Source organism: Fusarium oxysporum, chromosome III (assembly GCF_013085055.1).
Source record: "Fusarium oxysporum Fo47 chromosome III, complete sequence".
Taxonomy (NCBI): Eukaryota; Fungi; Ascomycota; class Sordariomycetes; order Hypocreales; family Nectriaceae; genus Fusarium; species Fusarium oxysporum.
This window is the reverse complement of record NC_072842.1, coordinates 1,575,547-1,597,411: the sequence shown is the minus strand read 5'-3', so window position 1 is coordinate 1,597,411 and position 21,865 is coordinate 1,575,547. Positions and strand designations below refer to the sequence as shown.

The following is a 21,865-nucleotide window of genomic DNA, read 5'->3' as shown; positions in this document are numbered from 1 at the left end:
AGGTAGGTCCTGGACCTGATCCAGGTTTGTCTGGGCAGCATCGCCTCAACTTTTCTACCTATCATCTCTCCAAGATGAGTATGGAAACACTAAAACCAGTCCTTAGAAATGAGTAGCTGGCTTCTCATTTAAGACAAAAAAATCCGAAAAAAAGAAAAAAAAAACGCCGCGCGATGTGTAGTGGTATCAAGATGGATAAAAGGGAATAACATCTCGCAAGTCTGAGGGTATAGACTGCTTGTTGCAACTCGTTAAGAGACGTCCTGTTCATCAAAGGAGCTGTCTCGTTCGTCGTCAAGGAATTAAAGAAAGTAAGTTCAAAGGGAATTGACGAAGTGTCGGTCTGTCAATCGGTCGAAGAAAGGCGTCACAAAGTGACAGTTTATCTGTTCAAACAACAGCGGATGGAGGCTCCAAAGGTAAGGCTGTTCTGGAATCATTGGGGTTCGTGGTGCTTGGAGCTGGTGCAATCTCTGGATCAGGAATCTGGATATCGAGCTATCAATACGTTAGTAACTTCCCTGGTACGATGAAAAAAGTAACTTTACAGTCATGTAGCCCGTTTGCCGCAGAGGCAAGATCTTGGGTGGAATAGCACCATCTTCAGTGCCAATCGTTTTTTCCATCTCAAGATTCCATTGCTCAATCCACTTTTCGAGACTATTCAGTCGAGACTTGATTCCAGTGAGGCCAACGTCATCCCAAATCCAACCAGTGACGAGTCCAAGGAGAGCATCAATTATGTTCCGCAAGCCGTAAGGGTCGAACGCAGGAATCAACTCGCCGTTAAGCTTCTCGATAATTCGGCGGAATTCTTGCTCGGATAGACCAGCAGGATCCAGGATCTCTGGGTATAGGTTGGAAAATGTCGGTGCCAAATCGCCCTTGATCAACCAGTCGCGGCGTATTCGAATGATGCGCGTGTTGACATATTCAGGTGAGTCGACGGGAACATGAGGGTTGAGGTGAGGATAGCAAGGGTGCTGAGGACCCCATTCACCAACTGCATCGGGCTCAACATCTTCACCCATAATAGAAGAATTTGTCGTCGACAGAGCAGATCCTATTCCGTCGCCAGCCGAGACGTTAGAAATCCGCGGGTCCATGATGTCAGGACCACGCTCCAGATCCTTGCCATAAGACGGCATAGGATCGTCAGTTTCTGGCATCATCACAGCCTTCCCTTTGCCCTTGTCAATCTTGACAATTGGATGTTCCACCACGGTCTCCTGAGCAAACACGTCCCTGCTAAGGCGTGGTTCTTCGGCGGACACTGCACCCCTGCGAGACCCTTTCTCGTCGTAAGAAGCGCGCACAGAATTCGGTAGGCTGATGCGCCTGTCACTGCTGCCGGCCCTATCAACCTGAAGGCTTGCGCGAGGCGTCAAAGAATGCCTTATCTGATGTTGTTCGGAAAGCGTAAGAAGAGGATAATCGCTGGGTCCAGTACCTATGGGATCGGGCGGTGCTCGGGTATCAAATGTCGGGTGCTTAAGAGGAATGGATGGTGGTGGAGGGGTCGAGGGACGACGTTTACGCGACGATTCGGGCTTGGTATGAGGCCGAGGTGTCGAATTTGTAGGATTCCAGAGACGGACAGCTGATAACCGACGAGGACGATTAGCAACTCCAGCAGCCTTTTGTGGTCGAAATGGCGAAGGATGCAAGGCTGTTGCTTGGTAACCGTCAAAGGGTCGAGCTGGCTGGCGCTGGCTATTCGAGGCGGCAGCAGCAACGGCGGATTGTCCAGAAGATGAGCCGGTTCCGGGATAGGCGGGCCTTGGGGGTTCGAGGCTCAGTATTAGAGGGTTGCCGTGGGCATCTACGGCGGCCGGTATGGGGTTGGAGGGAAAAGGTCGGGAAAGTTGAGGATCCGTTGGAAACAGATTGTCGGCACGGCCGCCTGGACGACCGCGCTCGCTAGAAATGGCGAGGTCCTTCTCACGCTGACGTGAGTGAGGTGAAGATCGAGGTCGAGATTGAGACCGAAGCCGTCGTCGACTTGTTCGCTACGGCCTGGAGAGTTCGGCTGGGCGCTAATTGCCTGTGCACGGAGCCGGTGTTGGCGGAAGACAAACGCAGAGAAAGAGAACGAAGGAATGCGACAACTGCACGTTGCAGCTGTTGCTAGACTCAAATCGGGAGCGCTAAGAGAAAATGGAGGACTGAAGACAGTGGCGTTTGTGAAATCGTCGTCGTGTACGGTATCGGCCTCGATCTCGTAGTGATGGATTGTCGAGCGGCAGCGGGCAAGAGAATTGCTCGAGTCGTTGACAGGCAAAGGAGAGAGAGAGCAAGAAAAGAAGCAATAAAGGGACTGAACGTCAACCAGGGGAAATTCGCTGACGGTGGGCCAATGACGGCTGCGGAAGGGGGCTGGGGAGAGGTTGACAGGGGGCTTAGTGGATGATGGGCTGCTGGAAGCCCTGGAAGCCAGCATCCTCAGTGCTGAACTGCAGCCTAAGTGGAGGAGAGCCCCTACCTTAGGCGAAAGTGACTTTGCGTTCTCTCAGCTCGCCTTGCTCAACATGTGGATGTTTTCAGTTGGGAAGGAATTGAATCTCATAAAATCTTGTAGGAGACTTTTGCTAGAGACGGACGGGTTATCAGTAGGGCTGCCGAGTTTGCGACTAGTTGTCGTAACACTATTGGACGGTTGACCCTCTAATAAGTCGACGGTTGCTCGGCGTACTTGAGCAAACCAGGAGAAGCCTGATGAAGGAGTGTAAAAGAAGGCTTTGCAACCCCCCTTGACCTTTATAACGTTGATCGTGTTTCCTTTTTCTTTTTCTTCTCTTCCCTGGCCGGTATCACCGGAAGGTCCAAGGGTTGGAATTCTTGGTCAACAGGCGGAGATTTGCGCTCGCTTGAAGCCTTAGATGAATTAGCCTCATATAACGGACGGTAGTTGTGCTGTTAGCTTACAACCGGGCTCTTTTAAGTTCTTGAGTGGTTCTGATGATGTCGATAGATGAGGCTCTTTTGTTCTGCAATCGTGTCTTTAAGCAACGAGTGGACGAGCGAGACACGGGGGAATACAGCAACTTTATTGTAACCGAGTGTCATCACTCAAAACCAGATCTACTTTAAAGAGTACATCGAGACATCTGGTCATGCAGAAAATAGGAGCCAAGACCTCTACAGTTTCTTTTCCCTTTCCTATCTGGGCTATCTCTGACATCCAGTAGGTCGTTTAGGCATGCAGGGTGTGTGCTAATTGGTATCTGGCGCTCTGTTCTCGTCATCAAATCTTCATCTTGAATCTTCAAAACCTGGAACCAGGGGCTTCCGAGCTTCTGGGCTCCAACAAACTAGTCTCCATCCCCTGAATTGGTCTTTTTTTCTTTTTTTTTGACAGGCGACGGCTTTTACAGGGGGTTTACGCAGTCCCTTGGGTGACGCCATGCTGGGCTTCAATTTGTGCGGGCGTTGGGAATCCTTGTCCAGAGAACTGATGGTTGGTTTTGAGCTGAGTTCCGAGGCATCTTCTTAGTTCATGGCTGATTGAATATTCATGCAATGTACAGAGTAGTGATGGCCTCAACTGCGAGGCCGTTTTCTGCTTTCTTTATCGTCCTATACTTGCATACACATAATCCTAAGAGCATTTGCAGACCTTAGAAGCCATTATTGCAGTTACTTGGCTCAAAGAACATGTCACGTTTCTTGCAGTTGTCATAGTCATTCCACCTGAGATAGCCCCTGTCTCAAGTTGGGACGAACGTCTCGAATTTAGTTGCCCTTGCAAATTTTCTAGATCGTTACGACGGAAGAGAGATTTACTACCCTAGTCAGCCTCGCTTGCATGATATACTGTAGGTCGTTATTATTAAGACGTGCTGCACGTGAACTCTTGTGATGGAGTTGATCTTCTGTACCCCTGATCCTCTGGAACTACCCGACATTATCGACATCAGCTGAACGTTGACGTCACACTGCTGAAAAGAGGGACGGCCTCGATTCTGTTGTCGTCTCCAGGTTCTTTTTCCAAACAGAACTCCTGAACGGACATACCGACTTCCGGGCCTGAATGGGACTCTTGCATAAAGCACTCAAATTGATATGGGACTATTCCGTGATTATCCCAGCTATAGAGATGCTGGACGTTCTGGAACCTTTTTTGTTACCGACAGCTACATGAATTTCAGGCCATTCGTTAGTTATCCTTACAGCTTGACATCAGACACGGCACAAGATCCGCCCTTCACTCACAGCCATACAAAAGCCTTATATTTTGTAAGGATATCTCCCAATCCTTCCAAATGCATGCACCATGTTCGACAAGATCTTCCATTGTGCAGAGCAGGCTGCTCATAACATACCAAGTATGACACCTTCAAGCACATTTTAATTCGATCTCCCGCTTCCCTTGCATACTGATCGACACGGCCCAGGACCTATCTCAAGACATATCCAGATGACTGTCAAATCACAAGGCCATGTCACCCACTAGCTTAGCCATTGTTCCACATCAACTTGATATACTATAACTTAGCTACAACTGGCCCGTTTTCCCAGCTGAACGAACGGAAACTAGCTCAAGAAAACCTCCGCCTGTTCCATGTAATGAATTCGATGGTCAGCCCAGCTTCAGCTTCGGGACCAGCACCCGCACCAGCACCAGCGCTAAATTACAGTATAAAGTGCTGGAGTTAGTACAGAAAACAGCCAAGAGCCTCCCTCTCGTCAGTCTCACTCTCCAATGCCGTAGGTCACTTTCTTAGTGACGTCTTTTAAGACAACTCACATCGTCACACTCTCTCGATGAACTCATCGCCACCACATTCCAATTGCTCCAAGTGTTGCACAACGCTTTCATCACCTACACCTGCCTTTTCGTTTCCTCGACTGGTGCCCTTCTCTTCCCTCGTCTTCCTTGGCCCCTCACTCTCCGCGTCTTGGGGAGCTTTGTCGCGTGACTTGGCCCAATGCGCCGCCTTTCTCTCCCTAACACATACTCTGGACATAGTTTTAAGCTCGGCCATTCATCAACACTGAGCGCCGCCCTGCACAAACGGTTATAGCGGTTTCAGCGATTGAGCTTCGGCCATGACGGACGACAATACAGCGTCGTCCGCCGCCGGGAGACCCGCTACCGGGACAAGCTCCAGCTTCAGTGCCCCGCCTCCCGGTCATGGACTCCGCCGTGCCATGACCGTCTCGGTCGCTGAGGATGCTGCCTCTCGACGTCAACATATGTCACCGCCTGGTTTCGACACGATACCGCCACGCCGCAGTTCAAACTTTTCAGAGTATAGTCTCAGCGAAGCTCGAGATCTCCTGAATCCCCAGCTTCGAGACCCCAGCAGCACTGAGTCTTCTCCTGGAGAAACATCTTCTCTAGCGTCGTTGTCATTGGCTTTTGCTCTTCTTCCAGCTATATCTGGTGTTCTATTCAAGAACGGGAACGCTGTAGTAACGGATGTTATGTTATTGGGCTTGGCTGGCGTTTTCCTTCACTGGTCTGTGACACAGCCATGGTAAGCTCCTATCCTTTGCTTTCCCCTACCGCAACTTTCGAGAATATGTGCTTATTCTGGACAGGGCATGGTATCATTCAGCGCAGGAGGTACGGATACAGCACGAGTCAACAACCGATAGTGTTATCGACGATGATAGCGACCTCGACTCGAGCACCCACATGCCAGCGCCTCACTCGCCGCTTGATCACGTACCGGAATACCAAGAAGTTCAGACCGAACCGACTGAGGAATTGCAGGATACGAAACCATCAAACCAGCAGCAGGAAGCTCTTGCGGAACTATACTATTACGAAATAATCGCCCTAGCCTCGTGTTTCATTCTTCCACTCCTCGGCGCATACCTCTTACACGCCATCCGATCACAGCTCAGTCGCCCCTCCGAGGGTCTCGTTTCCAACTATAACTTAACAATCTTCCTTCTCGTAGCCGAGCTTCGGGTTCTGTCCCACATGATAAAGCTGGTTCAGTCGAGGACGCTTCACTTACAACGGGTAGTACAAGGAGGACCATCCAGATTCCAGAAAAGTAGTGAGAATTCGGGACAATTGGAATCCGTACTCGCGCGGCTGGAACGACTCGAGTCACGTTTCGCAGCAGAAGAAACCATGTCTGTCCAAGAAACAAAGCAGGAGATTAGCAAAGCAAAGCAGAAGGACAGCGTTGTGGCACGCGATGTGCGTAACGCAATTCAACCGGAATTGGACGCGCTAAATAGGGCTGTTCGTCGTTACGAGAAGAAGGCGACGCTTCTCCAATTTCAGACAGAGTCGCGCTTCTCAGGGGTCGATGCAAGACTGGATGATGCTATCGCCCTTGCTGCGAGTGCTGCGAAGAATAGTGCATCACATAAGAACATGTTTATGTGGACGGTGGAATCACTCACCGTCATTATCCTTCTCCCGTTCAAAACGCTGCTAAGAATCATGCTTTTACCTCTGAGCACACTGTTAGCGCTCACGAGTAAGAGCAAAAAGAAGAGTCCTCCTTCATCAAAGATGTCGCGCAGCAGTAGGAACGGGAAGGCGTCTGTGCAACCGAGATATAACGGTGATAGAGTTCCATCCAGAGTTGCCAAGCGATAATGGAGCGTTGCGATTACGCATTGTGTAATAGGCTTTAATGATATTCTTTTTGTCAATTCTCGAGAATGATTCACAGCTAGTAGCCTCATTGCCGGTGAATACCTTTCGAGACACACATACTGAACATGAGCTCGTATTGAATGTTACAGTTACACTTGCTAATTTTTTTTTTCTTTTTTTCTTTTAGATATTTAGAAGCTATTTTTGAACGGCTTTGAGTTACGGGTTCCCTAAATGATATAAACTGCAACCATACTTGTGACCGAATCATTGGTTGAGGGACTCAAATTTCTTGGTCGGAGTGAGTGGATGTGAGGTAGGTGTACAGAGCGCAACAATGACCCCCCAAAATGGATCCTGTAATTAAACAAAGAGAAGGCTTGTCACGACTGGCGAAGCCAATCTGAGGTCAACTTCAGCTCCCGAAGGTCGATGTCGTTCGGGCATTGTGGGTGAATTCAGCAATCAACAATACACCAGCTCGTGCAAGTTGGTCCTTGTCTCAGGTTGAATCTAATGAGCACCACTCTCGCCAAAATCGATGCGAGCCAGAAAGATACGCTCATGGCTTGGGATAAGCTAATTTCGAGTCGGCGATAGAGAAGGTTGTTTGTTCAACCTGTACCCATTTCCCTGCATGAACTCGACTCGGTCTACATACAGCTCGAGGCAATGAGCTTGTGAATAGACAGGATTACGGCTGTTGGAGGTGGTCGGAGCTAGGAATTAACTTTACCGCGTCACACATCCGGATGTTACTCTGATAAGTTGTGCATGTGCCGTCATGCTGTTCTATGTAATGCGTGAATCGGCAAATGATAGGTAATATCAGCGAGGCGCTAAGTTTGACAAGGATGGACAAGGATAGAGAAAATTCAAACAAATTGCTCGATCATCGATCGCGTCAACCCTTGTTTCTTCGGTCCATCAGGTACAGTACAGCACGTGGCCGGGAATCCCATCGCCAATAAGCCGCTAAGGCCTACCAGCATGGGGTTGGTGTGAGGCATTGTCAATTATTGAACCTAAAGCTGAGTATCGGACACTATACCAAGCCTTGGACTAGAAGCCAAAGACATGATCAAGTTGCGCTTAGGAACACGCTGGCTCTGTAAGATGACGAGAGTATGACAGATGTTCTGCGCTTCGTGTGCGTGTAACGGGTCCGAGGTTATTGTTGTTGATTCGATATCAAGAACATCCCAGTAGCAATGAGTGATACTCCAAGAGACTGCAACTGGATCAACATCTTTCACCCAAAACACTGGGCCTTTCAACTGGTGGAACAATAAATGGGAACAAAATAAACGGGTGACACCATTCATTCGTTGCACACCTCGCTTGCACACGATGGAACACGTCCATCAACCAAGTAGATGTTGAGGATGACGGGGGATTTGCAATTCCACATGGACAATAATAAGCTAACGCTAGACCCATTTTCACATTCACCATGTTGGATATCGGTATTGACCTCAACATTGTCCGTAAGCCTTCTTCATACGACGCCCGCCGCTGCTTCTCTCATTCTCATGGAGGGAAACAAGGTTGACAGGGGGTGCGCGTCTCTACTTTGGCTAATGATCTTCCCGTGACAAGATTGGCGAGAAGAGCACGAGCTGGGCGTGATGGCATCCATGGTGAAGGCACCCATGATCTGGCCTGTTATAAGCTTGTTGTCCAGCTGAAGCTTGTCGACAATGACAAACAAAAAGAGTGGAGCGCTTTAATCTCTTTAATTTCCAGACGCGTCCTACCGCTCGGCGCTGGTGTCCAGGTACAGTAGCGTATGTTCCAAAAGGGTAAAGAGATGAGGATTTATTAAAGTATCCGCTGGTACCTCCAGGCCAAGGCAAAACTCTCCATTGTAAGTACGTCCCTCTTCGATCATGGGTTGTGACCTTGCCGAGCTATAGTAAACCACAAGTTTTACAGGGAGATAAGAAGCTGACATAGCCTTGAAACTAATCAAGCCGTTGCCGATTTGCTAAGCGACTGATCGAGAGCTAGTATAGTATTCTGAGCTATTACTGACCAGGTGTTGGATAAGGTAGCCTTTGCTTGCTGGCGTACATATGCACCGGCAGGCTTTGCATTTCGTGTTATGGGACCATCGCTTGCCTTGGACAGTCCTATACGCCATCGCTGGACGCTCACCAGTAGACATCTGTTGTGCATGTCGATGGGGAAGCTAATATGCCGCAACGCTCATAGATCGCCGTCAATGGTTGAAATTGTATTAGGAAGAGGGAAATCCAAGTTCGACTACTCAATACTCTAAATATACCTGAACTCAAGAATCCTCCAGTGTTACAAGTTCTTACCAGGACCAGAACGGGCGACTGAAGCCATTGATTGACAAAACAGCAAATCTGCAAGACATCTGACGAAACTCCACGGACAAGTGATGCCCACGCCTCAACGGCCATTCACGCATATAACTTCCACGTATTTGCAGCAAATGCAAAGGCCACTTGGAGGTCTTTGCTTTGATGTGCATATGCAAGTCAAGCTCTCAATCATATGCCAGAAACAGATATGAGAGCACTTCAGTGTGAAGCCAAAATGTTCCAGAACAATGAAGGCAACGCTTGGGCCTCCAGAAAAGAAGAGAATTCACTCTCCGTGCTCTGAGTCTGGAAATGGATCCTGGATGATGGGCCATGCCTCTATGGGCGTTAACTCACGTTGCACGAGACTTAAATTAGAAGCTCGGATGATAGCCCGAAAATTTTACACAAGCCAAGGTATGACCATTCTTTGTTGCAGCTTAAGGCTCAGGTTCGTTGGTAGAGGAGAATCCCTATGAAATAACGAGGGGCTGAGTCTGAGTGGCTGGCAGATGTACATAGCATTGTCGTCTCCTGAGACAGAGCAGAGTTTATTGGTGAGCCGGTGTGCCACGCCATGGGTGACTTGTCTGCAATATCACAGCCAACATATAGTTGTGTCATCAAACACGGCATTGATGGGGGCTTTTGAGGCGCAGCTGAAGAAGGCAATGGCCCTTGACAATGAGTCCAAGGGCAAAGAAAGATCTGTTGAGGTAGACTGGGGTATGAGACAACGTAGATTGGCCCATTCACAAGACCAATAATTTCGTGGACTCCGAGTGGTGATGATGCAGAACTGACCCCAATTGAGCTACGTGTGACTATGGCATCGGCTGGAGGCAGAGTTGCCTGCAGCATCGTTGATGGCTTGCAACATAACCAGCCGGCTAGTCTGCCTGCTTTTAGTATGTGTGCATCGTAGGGGAGACAAGGTTTTGCTCTCAGAAGATCGGAAGGGGAAAGCCCATTGACAAGGCAATACTCTCTCATCGAATGTTTTAACGAAAGCCCCCTCGTGGATGAAGTCACATCATTCGTTTGGTCGAACGGAATATGCCAACAGGAAGAGTATCTCCCCAGCTGAGAGCACAAGACCAGCAGCGACAGGTATGTGTGTGGTAATCACCATGTTGTGCCCATCCAAAAGGCCTCATTCACATGGATCTGGATGCCTTACAGGGATGGAACTGGAGACATAGTGGCAGCCCCCAGCAGAGTCTGCATGCTCCCACAGAGCCCGCTACTAATCAGCCGCTCAGCAGAATCCCTGTAATGTGTAATCTGAGAAAAAGCATGTCTGTGTGGGAAGTGGAGAGAAAGGCGCGGCTCTTATGCGTTCCGTCTCAGAAAGATACGACCAGCTTGCGAGGCGAAGATGATTCAAAAATTGTAGCAGCCTTACTGAGTTATGAGATGAAGGGTCATTGTCAGAGGAGAATTGAATTTTGCTCACTTTTCAATGGAGCTGTTGATAGAGGCAGCGTTTTATTGACGACTCGGTTATCAACTCGAAGAGCCTAGTACTTAAGGTAGGTAAGCTCGTTGAATGAAACATGGTCGGCTGTGGCCTGATTGGGCTGAGCTTGTACCTGAAAGTACTCGAAACAGGTACATCTTGGCTGCGATTGGCTGCCTTTCAACTCGATTAGGGGTGGGTCGCTAAGTACCTGGGGTGATCCCCACCGGCTAATCCCGAACAGGGTAACCTGAAAAGTGGGTGATTGCAAGCTGCTGCAAGCCAAGGACCAGGAAGACGGTGGACCGCGATGTCCTGTAAGTCGTTCGTCGACCATCCATCACGACACCACAGCGTCACAGGAGGCCCTTGGGAAATTGGCCCAAGAGGCTGTTCTCAACGGCCGCGCCATTTGCTACTGTTTCGTCCAGTCATTGCTAATCTTGGGCCATGCTAACAAGGGTATTCCCAGCCGATCTCCGTGTCTCCATCCCATCGCATCCGTCTCGACTCCATCGCCCACCGTCGGATCTTGAACGTGAGGAACGCACCCACTCAGCAGACGATAACTATGATGCCACACCCTTCCCGGCTCTGGTTCTTGACCATTTTCTGTCACCTCTTCTTCTCTCTATTATTGCTGCGCTTGTTTCCTCTGGAGGTGTTAGATCTTGATTTGAGGGCTTGCTCTGTTTCTCCGACGTCCCGCGCTGTGCTGCCGATCCGACGTCGATATTATCACATCCATTTGTTGAAGATAGTCGCGGTTGAGATTACACCAAAAGCGCCTTGGTCATACGTTCTTTTTTTCATATCTGCTTTCTATCACCTGCCAACCTGATATCGCCTCCGTTACCAACTAAAACCCTGATGAACCAAATCTAATCCGCCCAGAATCTCGCACAACAGTGTCACTTCTCAACTGCTTTCGATCTAGGCTTCTATCTTTCTCTCTTGTTTCTTTTCTTATTTTGGACCCAGTTCGAACACCTTGAGCTTAGCACTTGATGATGCTTGCATAACCTCATACTATCGCTGCGACTTTTTGGGTTTCATATTATCAACATCTTACATACCAACTTATACCATTAACATACAATGCACTCTCGATGGCTTCGGCTGTGGGTGCTGTTCTGTCTACTCTTCATTGTGCAGCATGTTAGCGGAGAGGTTTTTAGGATAGCTCCAAGAGCGGACGACAACCCGGAGAAGACGACGGCAATCGATTCCAGCACGACGTCAACGCGTGCACACAGTAGTGCCACGAAGACTAGCGAAGTTTCTGCGAGGCAGACAGAACTATCTGATGCCTCAGAATCCCAGTCTCAAACCGAATCTATCTCAGTGGCTGCTACCGAGACAGAGAAAACACAAAGTTCAGACCCTTCATCAACCAGCACAGATGGCTCCCTTGAAAGCGGACTTGATGATTCCTCTTACTACAATGGTATTGCTAGGCAGAAATATTGATTGAGACATTAACTAATACTTTCTAGCTACGATACCCGCTGGACAACTACCCATTGAGCCTCGGCTCACTCCGGGTTGGGGCGTTGCAGGAACTATCTTACTTATTACTGGCCTCGCATATGGCCTTGTTGGGATCAAGAACCGAATGATCCATACTTTTTTTTCGACTGCTTTCGCCGCATCATTGGGCGTTGCCGTCCTCATTGTTTATGTCATGAAATCTGAAGTCAGCGATGCTCTACAGGGAGGCTATGTGGTTGCCGCCGTCATCTCCGGGTGCGTCCTCGGCGGAGCCTCAATGTTTTTTCGGGAGATCACTGAGGGTCTAGGCTGTGCCCTGGGTGGCTTCTGCATTAGCATGTGGCTTCTTTGCTTGGTTCCTGGAGGGTTACTGGGGCCTGTGGTTGCGAAAGCCATCTTTATTGCTTGCTTCACCGTAGGTGGGTTTGCATTCTACTTCAGCCATTATACTCGGGATTGGGCGCTTATCCTCATGATCTCCTTTTCTGGGGCCACTGTTACAGTCTTGGGAATAGACTGCTTCAGCAGGGCTGGACTGAAGGAATTTTGGGCTTGGGTTTGGGAACTGAACGATGATTTATTCCCTCTTGGCGCAAATACATACCCGGTTACTAAGGGTATCCGCGTGGAAACTGCAGCCATCATCATCATCTTTCTCTTTGGTATTATCTCCCAGATCAAACTATGGAAAATTGTCCGGGAGAAGCGTGAAAAGAAGGCAGAGGAAGCTGCTGAAGGAGAGCGCAACCTCCGCGAGGAAGAGGAGCAAGTCGGCCGGAACATTGAAGAAGCGAACGCTCGAGAAAGGCGCCAATGGGAGAGAATATATGGTGATGGAGACGTCGGAAGCTTGACAGCCTCGCGTGACTCGGACGATGCAGAGCCCACAAACGAAAAAAGGAATCGCAGCAGCCAAACGGACTCCTCTAAAACACGCTCGACTTCGATCGTCGAGGTCATCGAAATGGCGGAGATGCCAGATGCTGTTCAAACTAAAAAACAGCCTACCCTAACATTGATGTCTTCTGACCAAGATGAAGACGGCAGGGTCACAGTTCGCGTTGCCACGGATGATACAGTACAGCCAGTCATGGGGAGAGGGGATCAGCAATTGGATACCGGAACTACTATGCAAAATCTCCCTCTCACAGGCGAAGAGGTTGATCGGCGCATCTCGACACAGTCATCTGTTGCCAAATCTGCTGTACCTCCTGTCATTCCTCTCCCATTCACCATTCCTGTCGCTGATGATAATGATGATGCGCTTACGAACGGTGATCGTTCTTCGGTGGCGACCTTCGCTGATGAAGAAGAAGATACTGGAATTCATGCTTCGGGCCATCGACACTCGCTTGCTAAGCGACTTTCTCGCCTGTCCCGAGGATCAATGGAGCTTCTCGGCAACATTTCACGTCGATCTAGTCGTGTCTTTGGAGACCATCAAGAAAACGAACATGGCGAGAGTACTGATGAGTTAGTGATTCCACGATCGCGACCACGAGACGATGACGGCTCAGTTGCGGCGACAATTGATGACGACAGCATGAGTGGTGATGGCCGCCAATCCCGTCCGATTTCAGAGCTCCCAAAGAGCATTGAGATTAACGCCCAGCTCTCTGAGAAGGACGACAAGGGTAAACCGAGCCCATCCCCAATCGACCAGGAGACGGTTATGCATGCCGATGGAAACGATGCTATCAAGGCCGAAGAGCCTCCCTCGGCTGACGTGGAAAAGACCAGATCTGCGACTTCTGGCTCATCAGCCCGTGTGAGTTTGACTAAAGATCGGCTACCTCGGTCACTCTCGCGGGTAGCACTTTCCTACAGAACCAACGAATGGGCCAAGCATCTGAGCAACGCCGAAGCTCCCGAAGTTGATGAAATCCACATCGAGGCGTCTCGAAACCCAGTAGTTCCGACTATTGAAGCGCCCGCACCTGTACATGTCGACGAGCTCCGAAAATCATCAGCCGAAGGAACGCCTGCGCCCATGATTCCAAGACCGGACTCTCAAGCGTCTAATTACTCGCAGACTGCTTCAAGACGCAACGTAAAGCAACACGTTCCAGCCGCTCTCGCTTTGCTCACAGGCGAGAGTCAGAGTCGAAGCCCTGGGACCACTCCAACTAGTAGCCTTATGGCACGAACTTCTTCGGGAGGCTTGCGAATAGGCTCGGGCGGAATTGCTCCAATTGCAGAAGAACAAATTGTTCCAAGCCTGACCCCACCGATTGCTGAGGAAGAAACCATGGGGATGCAAAACCTGAATGCTCCAGCGGCAAATGAAAGTCAACGCACTTCAACACCAGGCGTTGTATCTTATTCGAGTCCCCAGACTCTCCTTGGCCAACGAGAAATGTATCTCCGCAATAAATCGACAGCGAACCTAGTGCCCAGCTCATCCGACGTGAACCTTCCTACACGGCACAGAGCCTCGAGCGACGCAGGATCACTCATCAATTATCCGATGTACGCCGCTGCTATTGGTGTAGATGTGGACGACTTGCCCCTAAATCAGAGGAAGGAACTCATGCGACAGAGCAGTCTAAGCCCTTCTGTTTCAACACCATCTTTGCAGCGGCTCAGTGGTGGCAGCAATAGTAACGGCTTCAATAGTTCAGAAGCACTGTTGAACACCCACCAACCCAAACGTGTGTCAACTCTTCCCACCTCTTCAGCCCGCGAGGCTGTCCTTGCAACATTCCGACAGTCAGTTCAGCATGAGTTACGCGCAGGTACCCCTGTCATCAGCAATTCTGGCCGCGAGACGCCATTCACCCCATCGTCTCTCTTGGCCAGCAGAGAAGTCGAGGTCCAGCGCAGTGTCGACATGAGTCGCAACATCCTCCTGAGTCAAAAGCAAGCCGAAGCCCAGCGCCGCGAGACACAGCAGCGGGAAAAAGAATGGGCTGACAAAGCATTCGACGAACGAATGCGAAATGGCGACCTTCTTGACGTTCATCGCGAGGCTATGCGTAAGCTTCAGAGGCACGCCAAAGACATGTAACCAATGTCCTCAGCAACTCCCCTCTGGATTCATTATACTACGAATTGATTTCTTTCTTTCTTTCTTTCCTTTTTATTCACCAAACCATTTCACATACCCATCTTTGATCTCTTTCAATATTTATGATACCAATGGGTTTCACGGTCACTATTAAAAGTCGGGGGGTTTGGTTATGAAGTGTGGGGAAAATATGATACTGGAGCTCGGAAAGCTCCTTACTACAATATATATATACTAGATAAACGCGTAGGGATTAGTCTAGTGCGTCTGTTGCTCTCAATTCGATGGCAAAATCCAGAATTTAGTCTCATCTAAGCCCAACAGCCATCTCTCTGAATCCATAGTATAAGGAGAAAAGGTGTTTACGAAAGGTGAATTATTATGACTTGTGAAAGTACTTGACGACGTACATCTAAACCAGAGTAAAAACTTTTCATACCTACGCCGTCGCCTGCAATGATGCCGAGCCCGGGTAATACGAGCTAAATGAAAAACAAAATGGCAATAAAGAAGATAAAAGACAGGGATTCCATTGCGTCCCTTGGATGTATAGTGTTTGTCATCTCGCCCAGCCATACATGCGCTCCTAGCGCCGATATGTTTCCTGCAGAGGTTCAGTCGTAACAGAATACGTCGATGACATGGGAACCAACAGGCTGGACTGTGTGGTAAAAGTACCGGGAGTTGGGGTGATCTCCCTATCAGCCCAGACAAGTGTCTGACTGCAAGGCTGCGTAGCGGAGCTGTCCTCCCACAACTGGTTGTTGAAGACGGAGGGGAGAGAGTCGAGAGGCAAACCGCGATCAAGCGGGGGTCGCTTATCCTTCTTGTTGAAGCGAAATGAGGAGAGTGAAGGAAATGGAATGGCGGGCATGTCGAAGCGCATGCGGAAGAGGAAAGGGTTACGAAGAGGTGGGTTGAGGGGTTCTGAGAAAGCCGAAACAGGTGGGGGAGGATAGGAAATCTCCCGTAAAGGCGACTGTGACACTTGCAATCCACCCAATCGAGGTCCCAACTCGTATTCATGAGCCACGGGGGCAGCGTCGGTGGACTGTAAAGATATTGGGTTGAGGCTTGCAGAGGACGCTGTGCTCATATTGCGCTGAGACAAAAGACTCCTGATCTTGCTTGATATCGAAGAGGCACTATGTAAAGTTAGTTCTATAAACATAAAACTCCCCAGATATTTACTTACGTCGAAGTTGTGGAGCCCATAAGATGAGAGTGTCCAGAACTGCTTCCACCGATTGTCCTGTCTGGGTCATACTCCTCGTGAAGCTTGGGGAAGAGACATCCAAACCCAAGACAGAGCAAGCCGCGACGATAACTATTCATGGCGTCCTTGGTCATGCCAAAAAAGATGACGACCGGAATGGCGGAAAGGATGTGGATATAGCAGTTGTTCAAATACCCGAAGTTGACACTATTGGAAGGGACAAAAATCACTGCCGACCATGGATAGGGGATCTCTCGATTATGAATGAGGTCGTAATCAAAGGGCTGAAGAGGAAATGCCTTCAGCATGTTGAGAACAGCGAGGGTGACCACTAGAGGTAGATAAGGGACTAAGATAGCCAAGACCATTAGGTAAAGGCGACGCTTCGTCCTCTGAGCGCGTTGGTTAGCAGACCTGCTGCTGTTGACGGCCGAACGAGTGGTTTCTGCAATGTCTCGAAAGCGTATATAGACGAGGACTGTGTGGTGTTAACTAACTTAGACTTATCCATAGCTAGGTGATAAGGGAGGTATAGACTCACTCGCATATCCAGATGTTATCAGTGCGACTGTAATAGGGGCCAGGACGAAGAAGACCATATATGGCCACGAAGGCCATGCAATCCAGCTGCATCCAGCCAGGGTAGCTACTGCGTATCGTTGAGTAGTCAATGGCCAGACCCATGCGACCTGGACGATTGGAAGGGGAAACATGATAAGTGCCTGGACCAGGTTACGCCGGCGTCTCTCCCGAACTGTGAGGGCATTGGCACGAAGGAGGCCGACTTGCTGGGCAAGATTCCGCATGATGGCCAGGAGGCAGGTTCCAAATAAAGCGTTGGTGAAGTTGACGTAATAAGCATTGAGATCGCAGAATCCTTCGCCATTCCACCACTTGCTAGTGTCGTCGTTCCGCCAAATGAGGGAGTTAATTATTGTGTCAAGGTTTGACCATTCGATGTTGGCAATAAAGACAACAGCTGCGAATTCTCCATTGCGGTAGAGGTTCTTTAGAGGGACTATACAGGCAATATTGGCGAGGAGCCCCAAGAGAACTCTGCAAACAAGGTTGGTTGTGAGAGATGGAGTGGTGATGGTTCCAGGTCCAGGAGCCATGATGATAGACAAGTCGTCACGACCAAACAGGTGAGCTGAATCGATCATGACGACGACGAAGGAGGAGAAGGAGGAATGAATTTATCTCAAGATTTGTCAAAGTCAAAGCAACTTGGTGTTGTTGGTGATGGTGATAGATGCAAGATGGCTCGGGACGTTTACGTCTTGGCTCAACGGTTGATCAAAGCGGGAAGCGCAAGGACCTCAAGCAACGACTCTGTTGGCTATGTTGAGCAGGACTTTAATAGTACATAATAAAAGGAAGAAGGAAGTCAATAACAGCGAGATGTGTCATGGTGGAGAGCTCAATAAGACGGCGGTGCCGTCACTTCGACATGAGATGAAGGGGCGGCATGCCAATTGGTGTTCCTGGGTCCCTAATTAGCAGCATCTTTCGATCGGGGAACTATCATTAGCCCCCTTCCCCCCTTTCAATAAGAAAGAAGCAGGAATCTCCGCCTCCATTTAGATTTTGGCGTCACTGTCATGTCTGCTTGTATAAAGCGCGGCTATTGTGGGCGTCTATTGACAACCTGATCAGGTAAGTGGATCTTGCAGGGGTAAGCGAACGAGACCACTGAATAAGACTCAATAGGCTGCAATGCATGGATGCTTACAAGCCCATTTACACAGTAGAAAACAAGTCTGTTCGATCTCAAGTTGCTAAGAGATCGGCGGCGCTGAAGTTTGAGCCGCAGAGCAGGCTAGGCAGGGTTGGCCTTTTCTCAGTAGAATATACCGATCTGATCATTTATGGGGAGTGATCCAGAGCACTTAGCACCACGGTCTAGATGAGAGGATGAACAAGCTGCACCGTTGGAGTGCAATTGAAATGGAGATTTCAGTCTGTCACAGCTAGTGAATATTTCAAGTATGCTGTAGTAAGTGATTCGTTTCTTCCGATTCACCGAGTAGCGAAGCCCGCTTTTGGAATCGACCACTTCTTGGCCATGCGGGAGTTAAATGGGTTATGCTTTCAAGACATTGGAAGTTTATTATTGATGGTAGGTTAATGCGCAAAAATGCAAGGTCGTATTCAAATCGCAGTGTCGTAGATATGCAGTTATCCAGCACTCCACAGTAAACGGCACCCATCTACCGGGTCGCACAACACCTTCAATCTGAGCCAATCAAATAGCGCATTGAGGGAGCATCCCTAATTCCGACCTCAGCTTGCCCACCCTACCGCGTGTCAGGGTTTCGAAACAAACCATCCTGACGCGACAAGCACACCAAAGCTCAGTCCTCCAGTATCCACCTTATCAACACCACCCATACCCTCGCCGCCTCGATTTCCAGCTTCAGCTCTTCACCAACAACGTATCACACAAGCAAGCAAACATGTCTTTCTCCTCCGTCTTCCGCCGCGCCGCTGTCGCCCCGGCCTCTGCTGCCCGGGCCTTCAGCACCACCACCCCTCGACCTCTGGCCAAAATCACCATCATCGGTAATCTCGCCGACACCCCCGAGGTTCACTCCACCAGCACTGGTCGCGAGATCCTCCGCTACGCTGTCGCCAGCAACAGCGGCCCCCGAGACAACCGCAAGACCAGTTGGTTCCGAGTCACTAGCTTCGCCGAGGGCCCTCAGCGCGACTACCTCATGAACCTTCCTAAAGGGTACGATGACTTCTGAAGACAATTAAAACACGTGGTATTTGTGCTGACCATTACATAGTGCCAGCGTCTACGTCGAGGGTGATGCCTCCTTGAGCAACTACACCGACTCCAACGGCCAGAACCGAAGCAGCTTCAATATTGTCCAGCGTATGATGTTTACTCCTCCCTAGATACTATCCACCACAGCTAACCCTTCTTGAGGCAACCTCGAGGTTCTCCGACGTCCCCAGGCTCCTGAGCAGGGCGAGTAAGAAGCAAATATCAATCGAACTCCTTCTTGAGACATGGTCGCAAATAAATCGCCTGGCCGTAGTCTTCTCCCTACTTGTTCTCCTCTCTCACCATGACCGGTTTCTTTTATTGGATGTTAATGTATGGATGTAATGTACGATGAGCGTTGTGCACAACCTTAGGAGGATCTGTATGATACCATGATGCAATAAACTTTGTTGATCACGCACTTATTCCTTCATCGTGTGCTTACACATACAGGCTACAGAATAGCGGCTATGGTTCGGGGGGGTTGTGAAAGCACTACTCCGTAAACCATGATCATAAGTATGTGTGACCTCAGCTCTTTAGACGCATGGTGGATTCTTCTCCTTTTCGGCAAGTTTCTAATACAGCAGGTAAGGATTCCTCTAGGAAGGCAGGCATGTTTGTCTACAAGAAATTGTACGGTGTCGATATGGATGCTGAAAGAGCTATGCCGGAAATCTGAGAGCATCTACACCAGCGCACAACTGTCCATGCATCCAAAACCAGCAGCAACCCCACCTTCCTCGCTCTTATCGCCCTTTGTGCGCAAAAGATACCCGGCTTCCTCGTTGTGGTGAACTTTGCCTGTGCTCTGGTCCCATATGCAAGTACCATAGATCCCCAGCTCGCAAATAACACCGCCTTGCTCTAGGTTGCCATTGCGAAGAATGATGTTAGTGACTGGTGGGGGAGTGATGAGCTCCATGAGAATATAAGACCCCCAGTGGGATTCGGGAACAGATTTGAGGAAGTCTGGAATAGCACCTCGATAGATGTTGTTGCCACCACCTTCACGCTGGGGCTTCAACACATAATTTTGGCAAATCTTGGGGTCGAGGGCCTTCTTCCGAGCCTCAAGGCCAGCATCGCTGCTATCCATCGGGTAGATGTTGGTAAATGTGCGCCACAGCTCAGTTGCGTCATCCGTGTCATCGCGAATGAACCTACTAAGAGCCGAGGACTCTGTGGAAGGGCGCGGTGTTGCGAGAATTTGTTGAACCTTCTTCGTTCCAGCTAATTGAGTCAGGACACTGGGGCATTTAATAGCATTCGACCTCTCCAGGTGATAACGAGCCTGCCAAGCTTGTTGATCAGGGTAATCAGAAGGTCCATATCCAGATCGCATGTAGATCACAGCAACTTCGTAAGTCTTTGAACGGTTTCTTGGAAGGATGTACAGAAGCTGGCGTTTAGAGGTGTCTGCAATCTTGCTGTGCTGTAGGATTTGGGAATAAGGTAGTCGGAACACAGGGATAGATGACGAAGAGCTAGCGATTTGGTATTCAAGATGGCGTTGGTCGAAGATGTTCCTCTCGCCGTCTTGTACGAGAAAGATGACACACTTCTGGTGGCCGAGTTCAGAGTCGGGATAAATATTGTACGCTTCCACGATACCTGCTGCTAAGCCACGAGTGCTGGTGTTCTCGGGCAGGTCTAGTGATCCTTGTGTAATAGGGTTTTCCAAAATCGGGTACTCCGTTGTAGCAAGATACCTGTTCTTATTAGGCTCAGTTTATTAATGGACGGCTTAGGAAGGGAGTCGAATTACTTGTGGAGAGCAGAGGTGTGTGTTGAAAGACCGCCAAAAGAAGAAGCAATGGTATTGAACTCAACCTGCTTGACTTGCAAAGAAGACTTTGTGGTCTCGGTACCCTGATGCACCATATAGTCTGAGCGGAACAAGCCTAGAGACAGGGGCTGTTGTCTTGTTAATGGGGCGTCTTCAATTGAATCGAGAGACACTTACCTGTGTATATCCCTCAGCCTTAACCTTGGTATGAACGTCCCATAAGTTTCGAATAAACTCATCACCATCCGAGACCCTAAACTTATTTAGAAATTGTAGCATGCAAACTTGAGGTGTACTCACTCCTTCACAACTTGGGCCAAGAACTCTTCATCCCTGCTCACTGAGGCATACAGCTCGTTGTAAGTCTTTTGAACTGCCTTACCCTGCGCGAAGCATTGTTTGGGAAATGGACTTGGAAAGAGGGTCACAGGAACGTTGATAGCAGCGATGCTTTTGGGGTCTGCCTCGGCGGCTATGACTGTGGGAGGAGGCCTGACTGCGAGGCCATTACCTATTGACCAGTCCTTGACGGTCTCGATGAGGGCGTCCTTCTCTTCGGCCTTGAGAGTGGGTGGGTATATCCCGTCTGTAAGAGAAGTCATTATGCTGGAACTGACTTAGACTATGCAATGAGGTGTTAACCGAGTAACTGGAATCGAGAGATACTTTTAAAGACAGACTACCTTAGGTAGGTATGGAAGAGAAGTATGAAAAGTCCTTGGTGTATTAGTCAAGACGCTGGCTTGCGTGCTTGGCTGAACGGGGTGGCTTAATAATTACAGTGGGTGCGGGACGCGGAATATCTGAAGATAAAAGGCTCGTTCTCATGTTCACATACCTAAATTAGGGCGATAGACCACATGGAAGACCCACGGCAAATGGGTTCACCCGTTTGACGGCAATTGGATTGGAAGGATTCTGCGTAGGTGTAGTACTTTATTTGGACGTTTTATGAGGGGCATTTACGATAGCGGGGTAGCAGATTGTGAAGTTTATATTGGGTAAGGTAATATCTTGTTTTGCTCTTCAGTTCCGGCGAGGTTGTCATTCTAATGTGGAGAGGATGTGATATATTGATATCTAGGGGCCCCGCTGAACACAATGGCGTATAGTCGATCTCGGTATGCATGAACAAGTATGAAGTTGAAGACAATGGATCTGTCACAAGATAGAGTAAGATGTGATGTACCTAAGATAGATGTGAACCCATTTATACCAGGTTAGTAGCTTACCTA

General features: G+C 49.2%; 6 protein-coding genes across 6 annotated transcripts; 3 read left to right on the top strand and 3 right to left on the bottom strand.

The window, feature by feature from the left end:
- Positions 1–253: 253 nt before the first annotated feature.
- FOBCDRAFT_289818 (Golgin subfamily A member 7/ERF4 family-domain-containing protein) lies at positions 254–2,440 on the bottom strand (the record flags this gene model as incomplete). Its single annotated transcript, XM_031175891.3, has 3 exons — positions 254–498; positions 549–1,946; positions 2,003–2,440. The coding sequence occupies 3 exons, from the start codon at positions 2,438–2,440 to the stop codon at positions 391–393; spliced, it is 1,944 nt and encodes a 647-aa protein (XP_031047024.2). The 3' UTR covers positions 254–390.
- Positions 2,441–4,867: 2,427 nt separating this feature from the next.
- On the top strand, positions 4,868–6,614 carry FOBCDRAFT_20912 (uncharacterized protein). The gene is made up of 2 exons (XM_031175889.3): positions 4,868–5,480; positions 5,545–6,614. The coding sequence occupies exons 1-2, from the start codon at positions 5,050–5,052 to the stop codon at positions 6,563–6,565; spliced, it is 1,452 nt and encodes a 483-aa protein (XP_031047022.2). The 5' UTR covers positions 4,868–5,049; the 3' UTR covers positions 6,566–6,614.
- A 4,838-nt stretch (positions 6,615–11,452) lies between these two features.
- FOBCDRAFT_289812 (uncharacterized protein) lies at positions 11,453–15,047 on the top strand (the record flags this gene model as incomplete). The annotated part of the gene is made up of 2 exons (XM_031175887.3): positions 11,453–11,801; positions 11,851–15,047. 2 exons carry the CDS (start codon positions 11,453–11,455, stop codon positions 14,850–14,852), a joined length of 3,351 nt encoding a protein of 1,116 aa, XP_031047020.2. The 3' UTR covers positions 14,853–15,047.
- Positions 15,048–15,223: 176 nt separating this feature from the next.
- Positions 15,224–17,193, bottom strand: FOBCDRAFT_316795 (pheromone A receptor-domain-containing protein). Its single transcript, XM_031175886.3, has 3 exons — positions 16,610–17,193; positions 16,048–16,546; positions 15,224–15,997 (listed from the first exon to the last, which is right to left on the bottom strand). The coding sequence occupies exons 1-3, from the start codon at positions 17,181–17,183 to the stop codon at positions 15,439–15,441; spliced, it is 1,632 nt and encodes a 543-aa protein (XP_031047019.3). The 5' UTR covers positions 17,184–17,193; the 3' UTR covers positions 15,224–15,438.
- Positions 17,194–18,350: 1,157 nt separating this feature from the next.
- Positions 18,351–19,260, top strand: FOBCDRAFT_217362 (uncharacterized protein). The gene is made up of 2 exons (XM_059609484.1): positions 18,351–18,802; positions 18,861–19,260. Exons 1-2 carry the CDS (start codon positions 18,525–18,527, stop codon positions 18,970–18,972), a joined length of 390 nt encoding a protein of 129 aa, XP_059464409.1. The 5' UTR covers positions 18,351–18,524; the 3' UTR covers positions 18,973–19,260.
- Positions 19,261–19,411: 151 nt separating this feature from the next.
- On the bottom strand, positions 19,412–21,343 carry FOBCDRAFT_20895 (uncharacterized protein). Its single transcript, XM_031175881.3, has 4 exons — positions 20,931–21,343; positions 20,808–20,883; positions 20,610–20,758; positions 19,412–20,553 (listed from the first exon to the last, which is right to left on the bottom strand). Exons 1-4 carry the CDS (start codon positions 21,230–21,232, stop codon positions 19,530–19,532), a joined length of 1,551 nt encoding a protein of 516 aa, XP_031047014.2. The 5' UTR covers positions 21,233–21,343; the 3' UTR covers positions 19,412–19,529.
- Positions 21,344–21,865: the final 522 nt, after the last annotated feature.

What these genes read in the sequence shown, in the direction of transcription:
- FOBCDRAFT_20895 (XM_031175881.3), bottom strand. Translation starts at nt 21,232, where the DNA reads ATGACTTCTCTTACAGACGGGATATACCCACCCACTCTCAAGGCCGAA. An exon ending in TTGGCCCAAGTTGTGAAGGA is followed by an intron (nt 20,884 to 20,930) that starts GTGAGTACACCT and finishes AAATAAGTTTAG; the next exon opens with GGTCTCGGATGGTGATGAGT. An exon ending in AGGCTGAGGGATATACACAG is followed by an intron (nt 20,759 to 20,807) that starts GTAAGTGTCTCT and finishes ACAAGACAACAG; the next exon opens with CCCCTGTCTCTAGGCTTGTT.
- FOBCDRAFT_217362 (XM_059609484.1), top strand. Translation starts at nt 18,525, where the DNA reads ATGTCTTTCTCCTCCGTCTTCCGCCGCGCCGCTGTCGCCCCGGCCTCT. An exon ending in CTCATGAACCTTCCTAAAGG is followed by an intron (nt 18,803 to 18,860) that starts GTACGATGACTT and finishes ACCATTACATAG; the next exon opens with TGCCAGCGTCTACGTCGAGG.
- FOBCDRAFT_316795 (XM_031175886.3), bottom strand. Translation starts at nt 17,183, where the DNA reads ATGGCTCCTGGACCTGGAACCATCACCACTCCATCTCTCACAACCAAC. An exon ending in GATAACATCTGGATATGCGA is followed by an intron (nt 16,547 to 16,609) that starts GTGAGTCTATAC and finishes AACACCACACAG; the next exon opens with TCCTCGTCTATATACGCTTT. An exon ending in ATGGGCTCCACAACTTCGAC is followed by an intron (nt 15,998 to 16,047) that starts GTAAGTAAATAT and finishes AACTTTACATAG; the next exon opens with TGCCTCTTCGATATCAAGCA.
- FOBCDRAFT_20912 (XM_031175889.3), top strand. Translation starts at nt 5,050, where the DNA reads ATGACGGACGACAATACAGCGTCGTCCGCCGCCGGGAGACCCGCTACC. An exon ending in TGGTCTGTGACACAGCCATG is followed by an intron (nt 5,481 to 5,544) that starts GTAAGCTCCTAT and finishes TATTCTGGACAG; the next exon opens with GGCATGGTATCATTCAGCGC.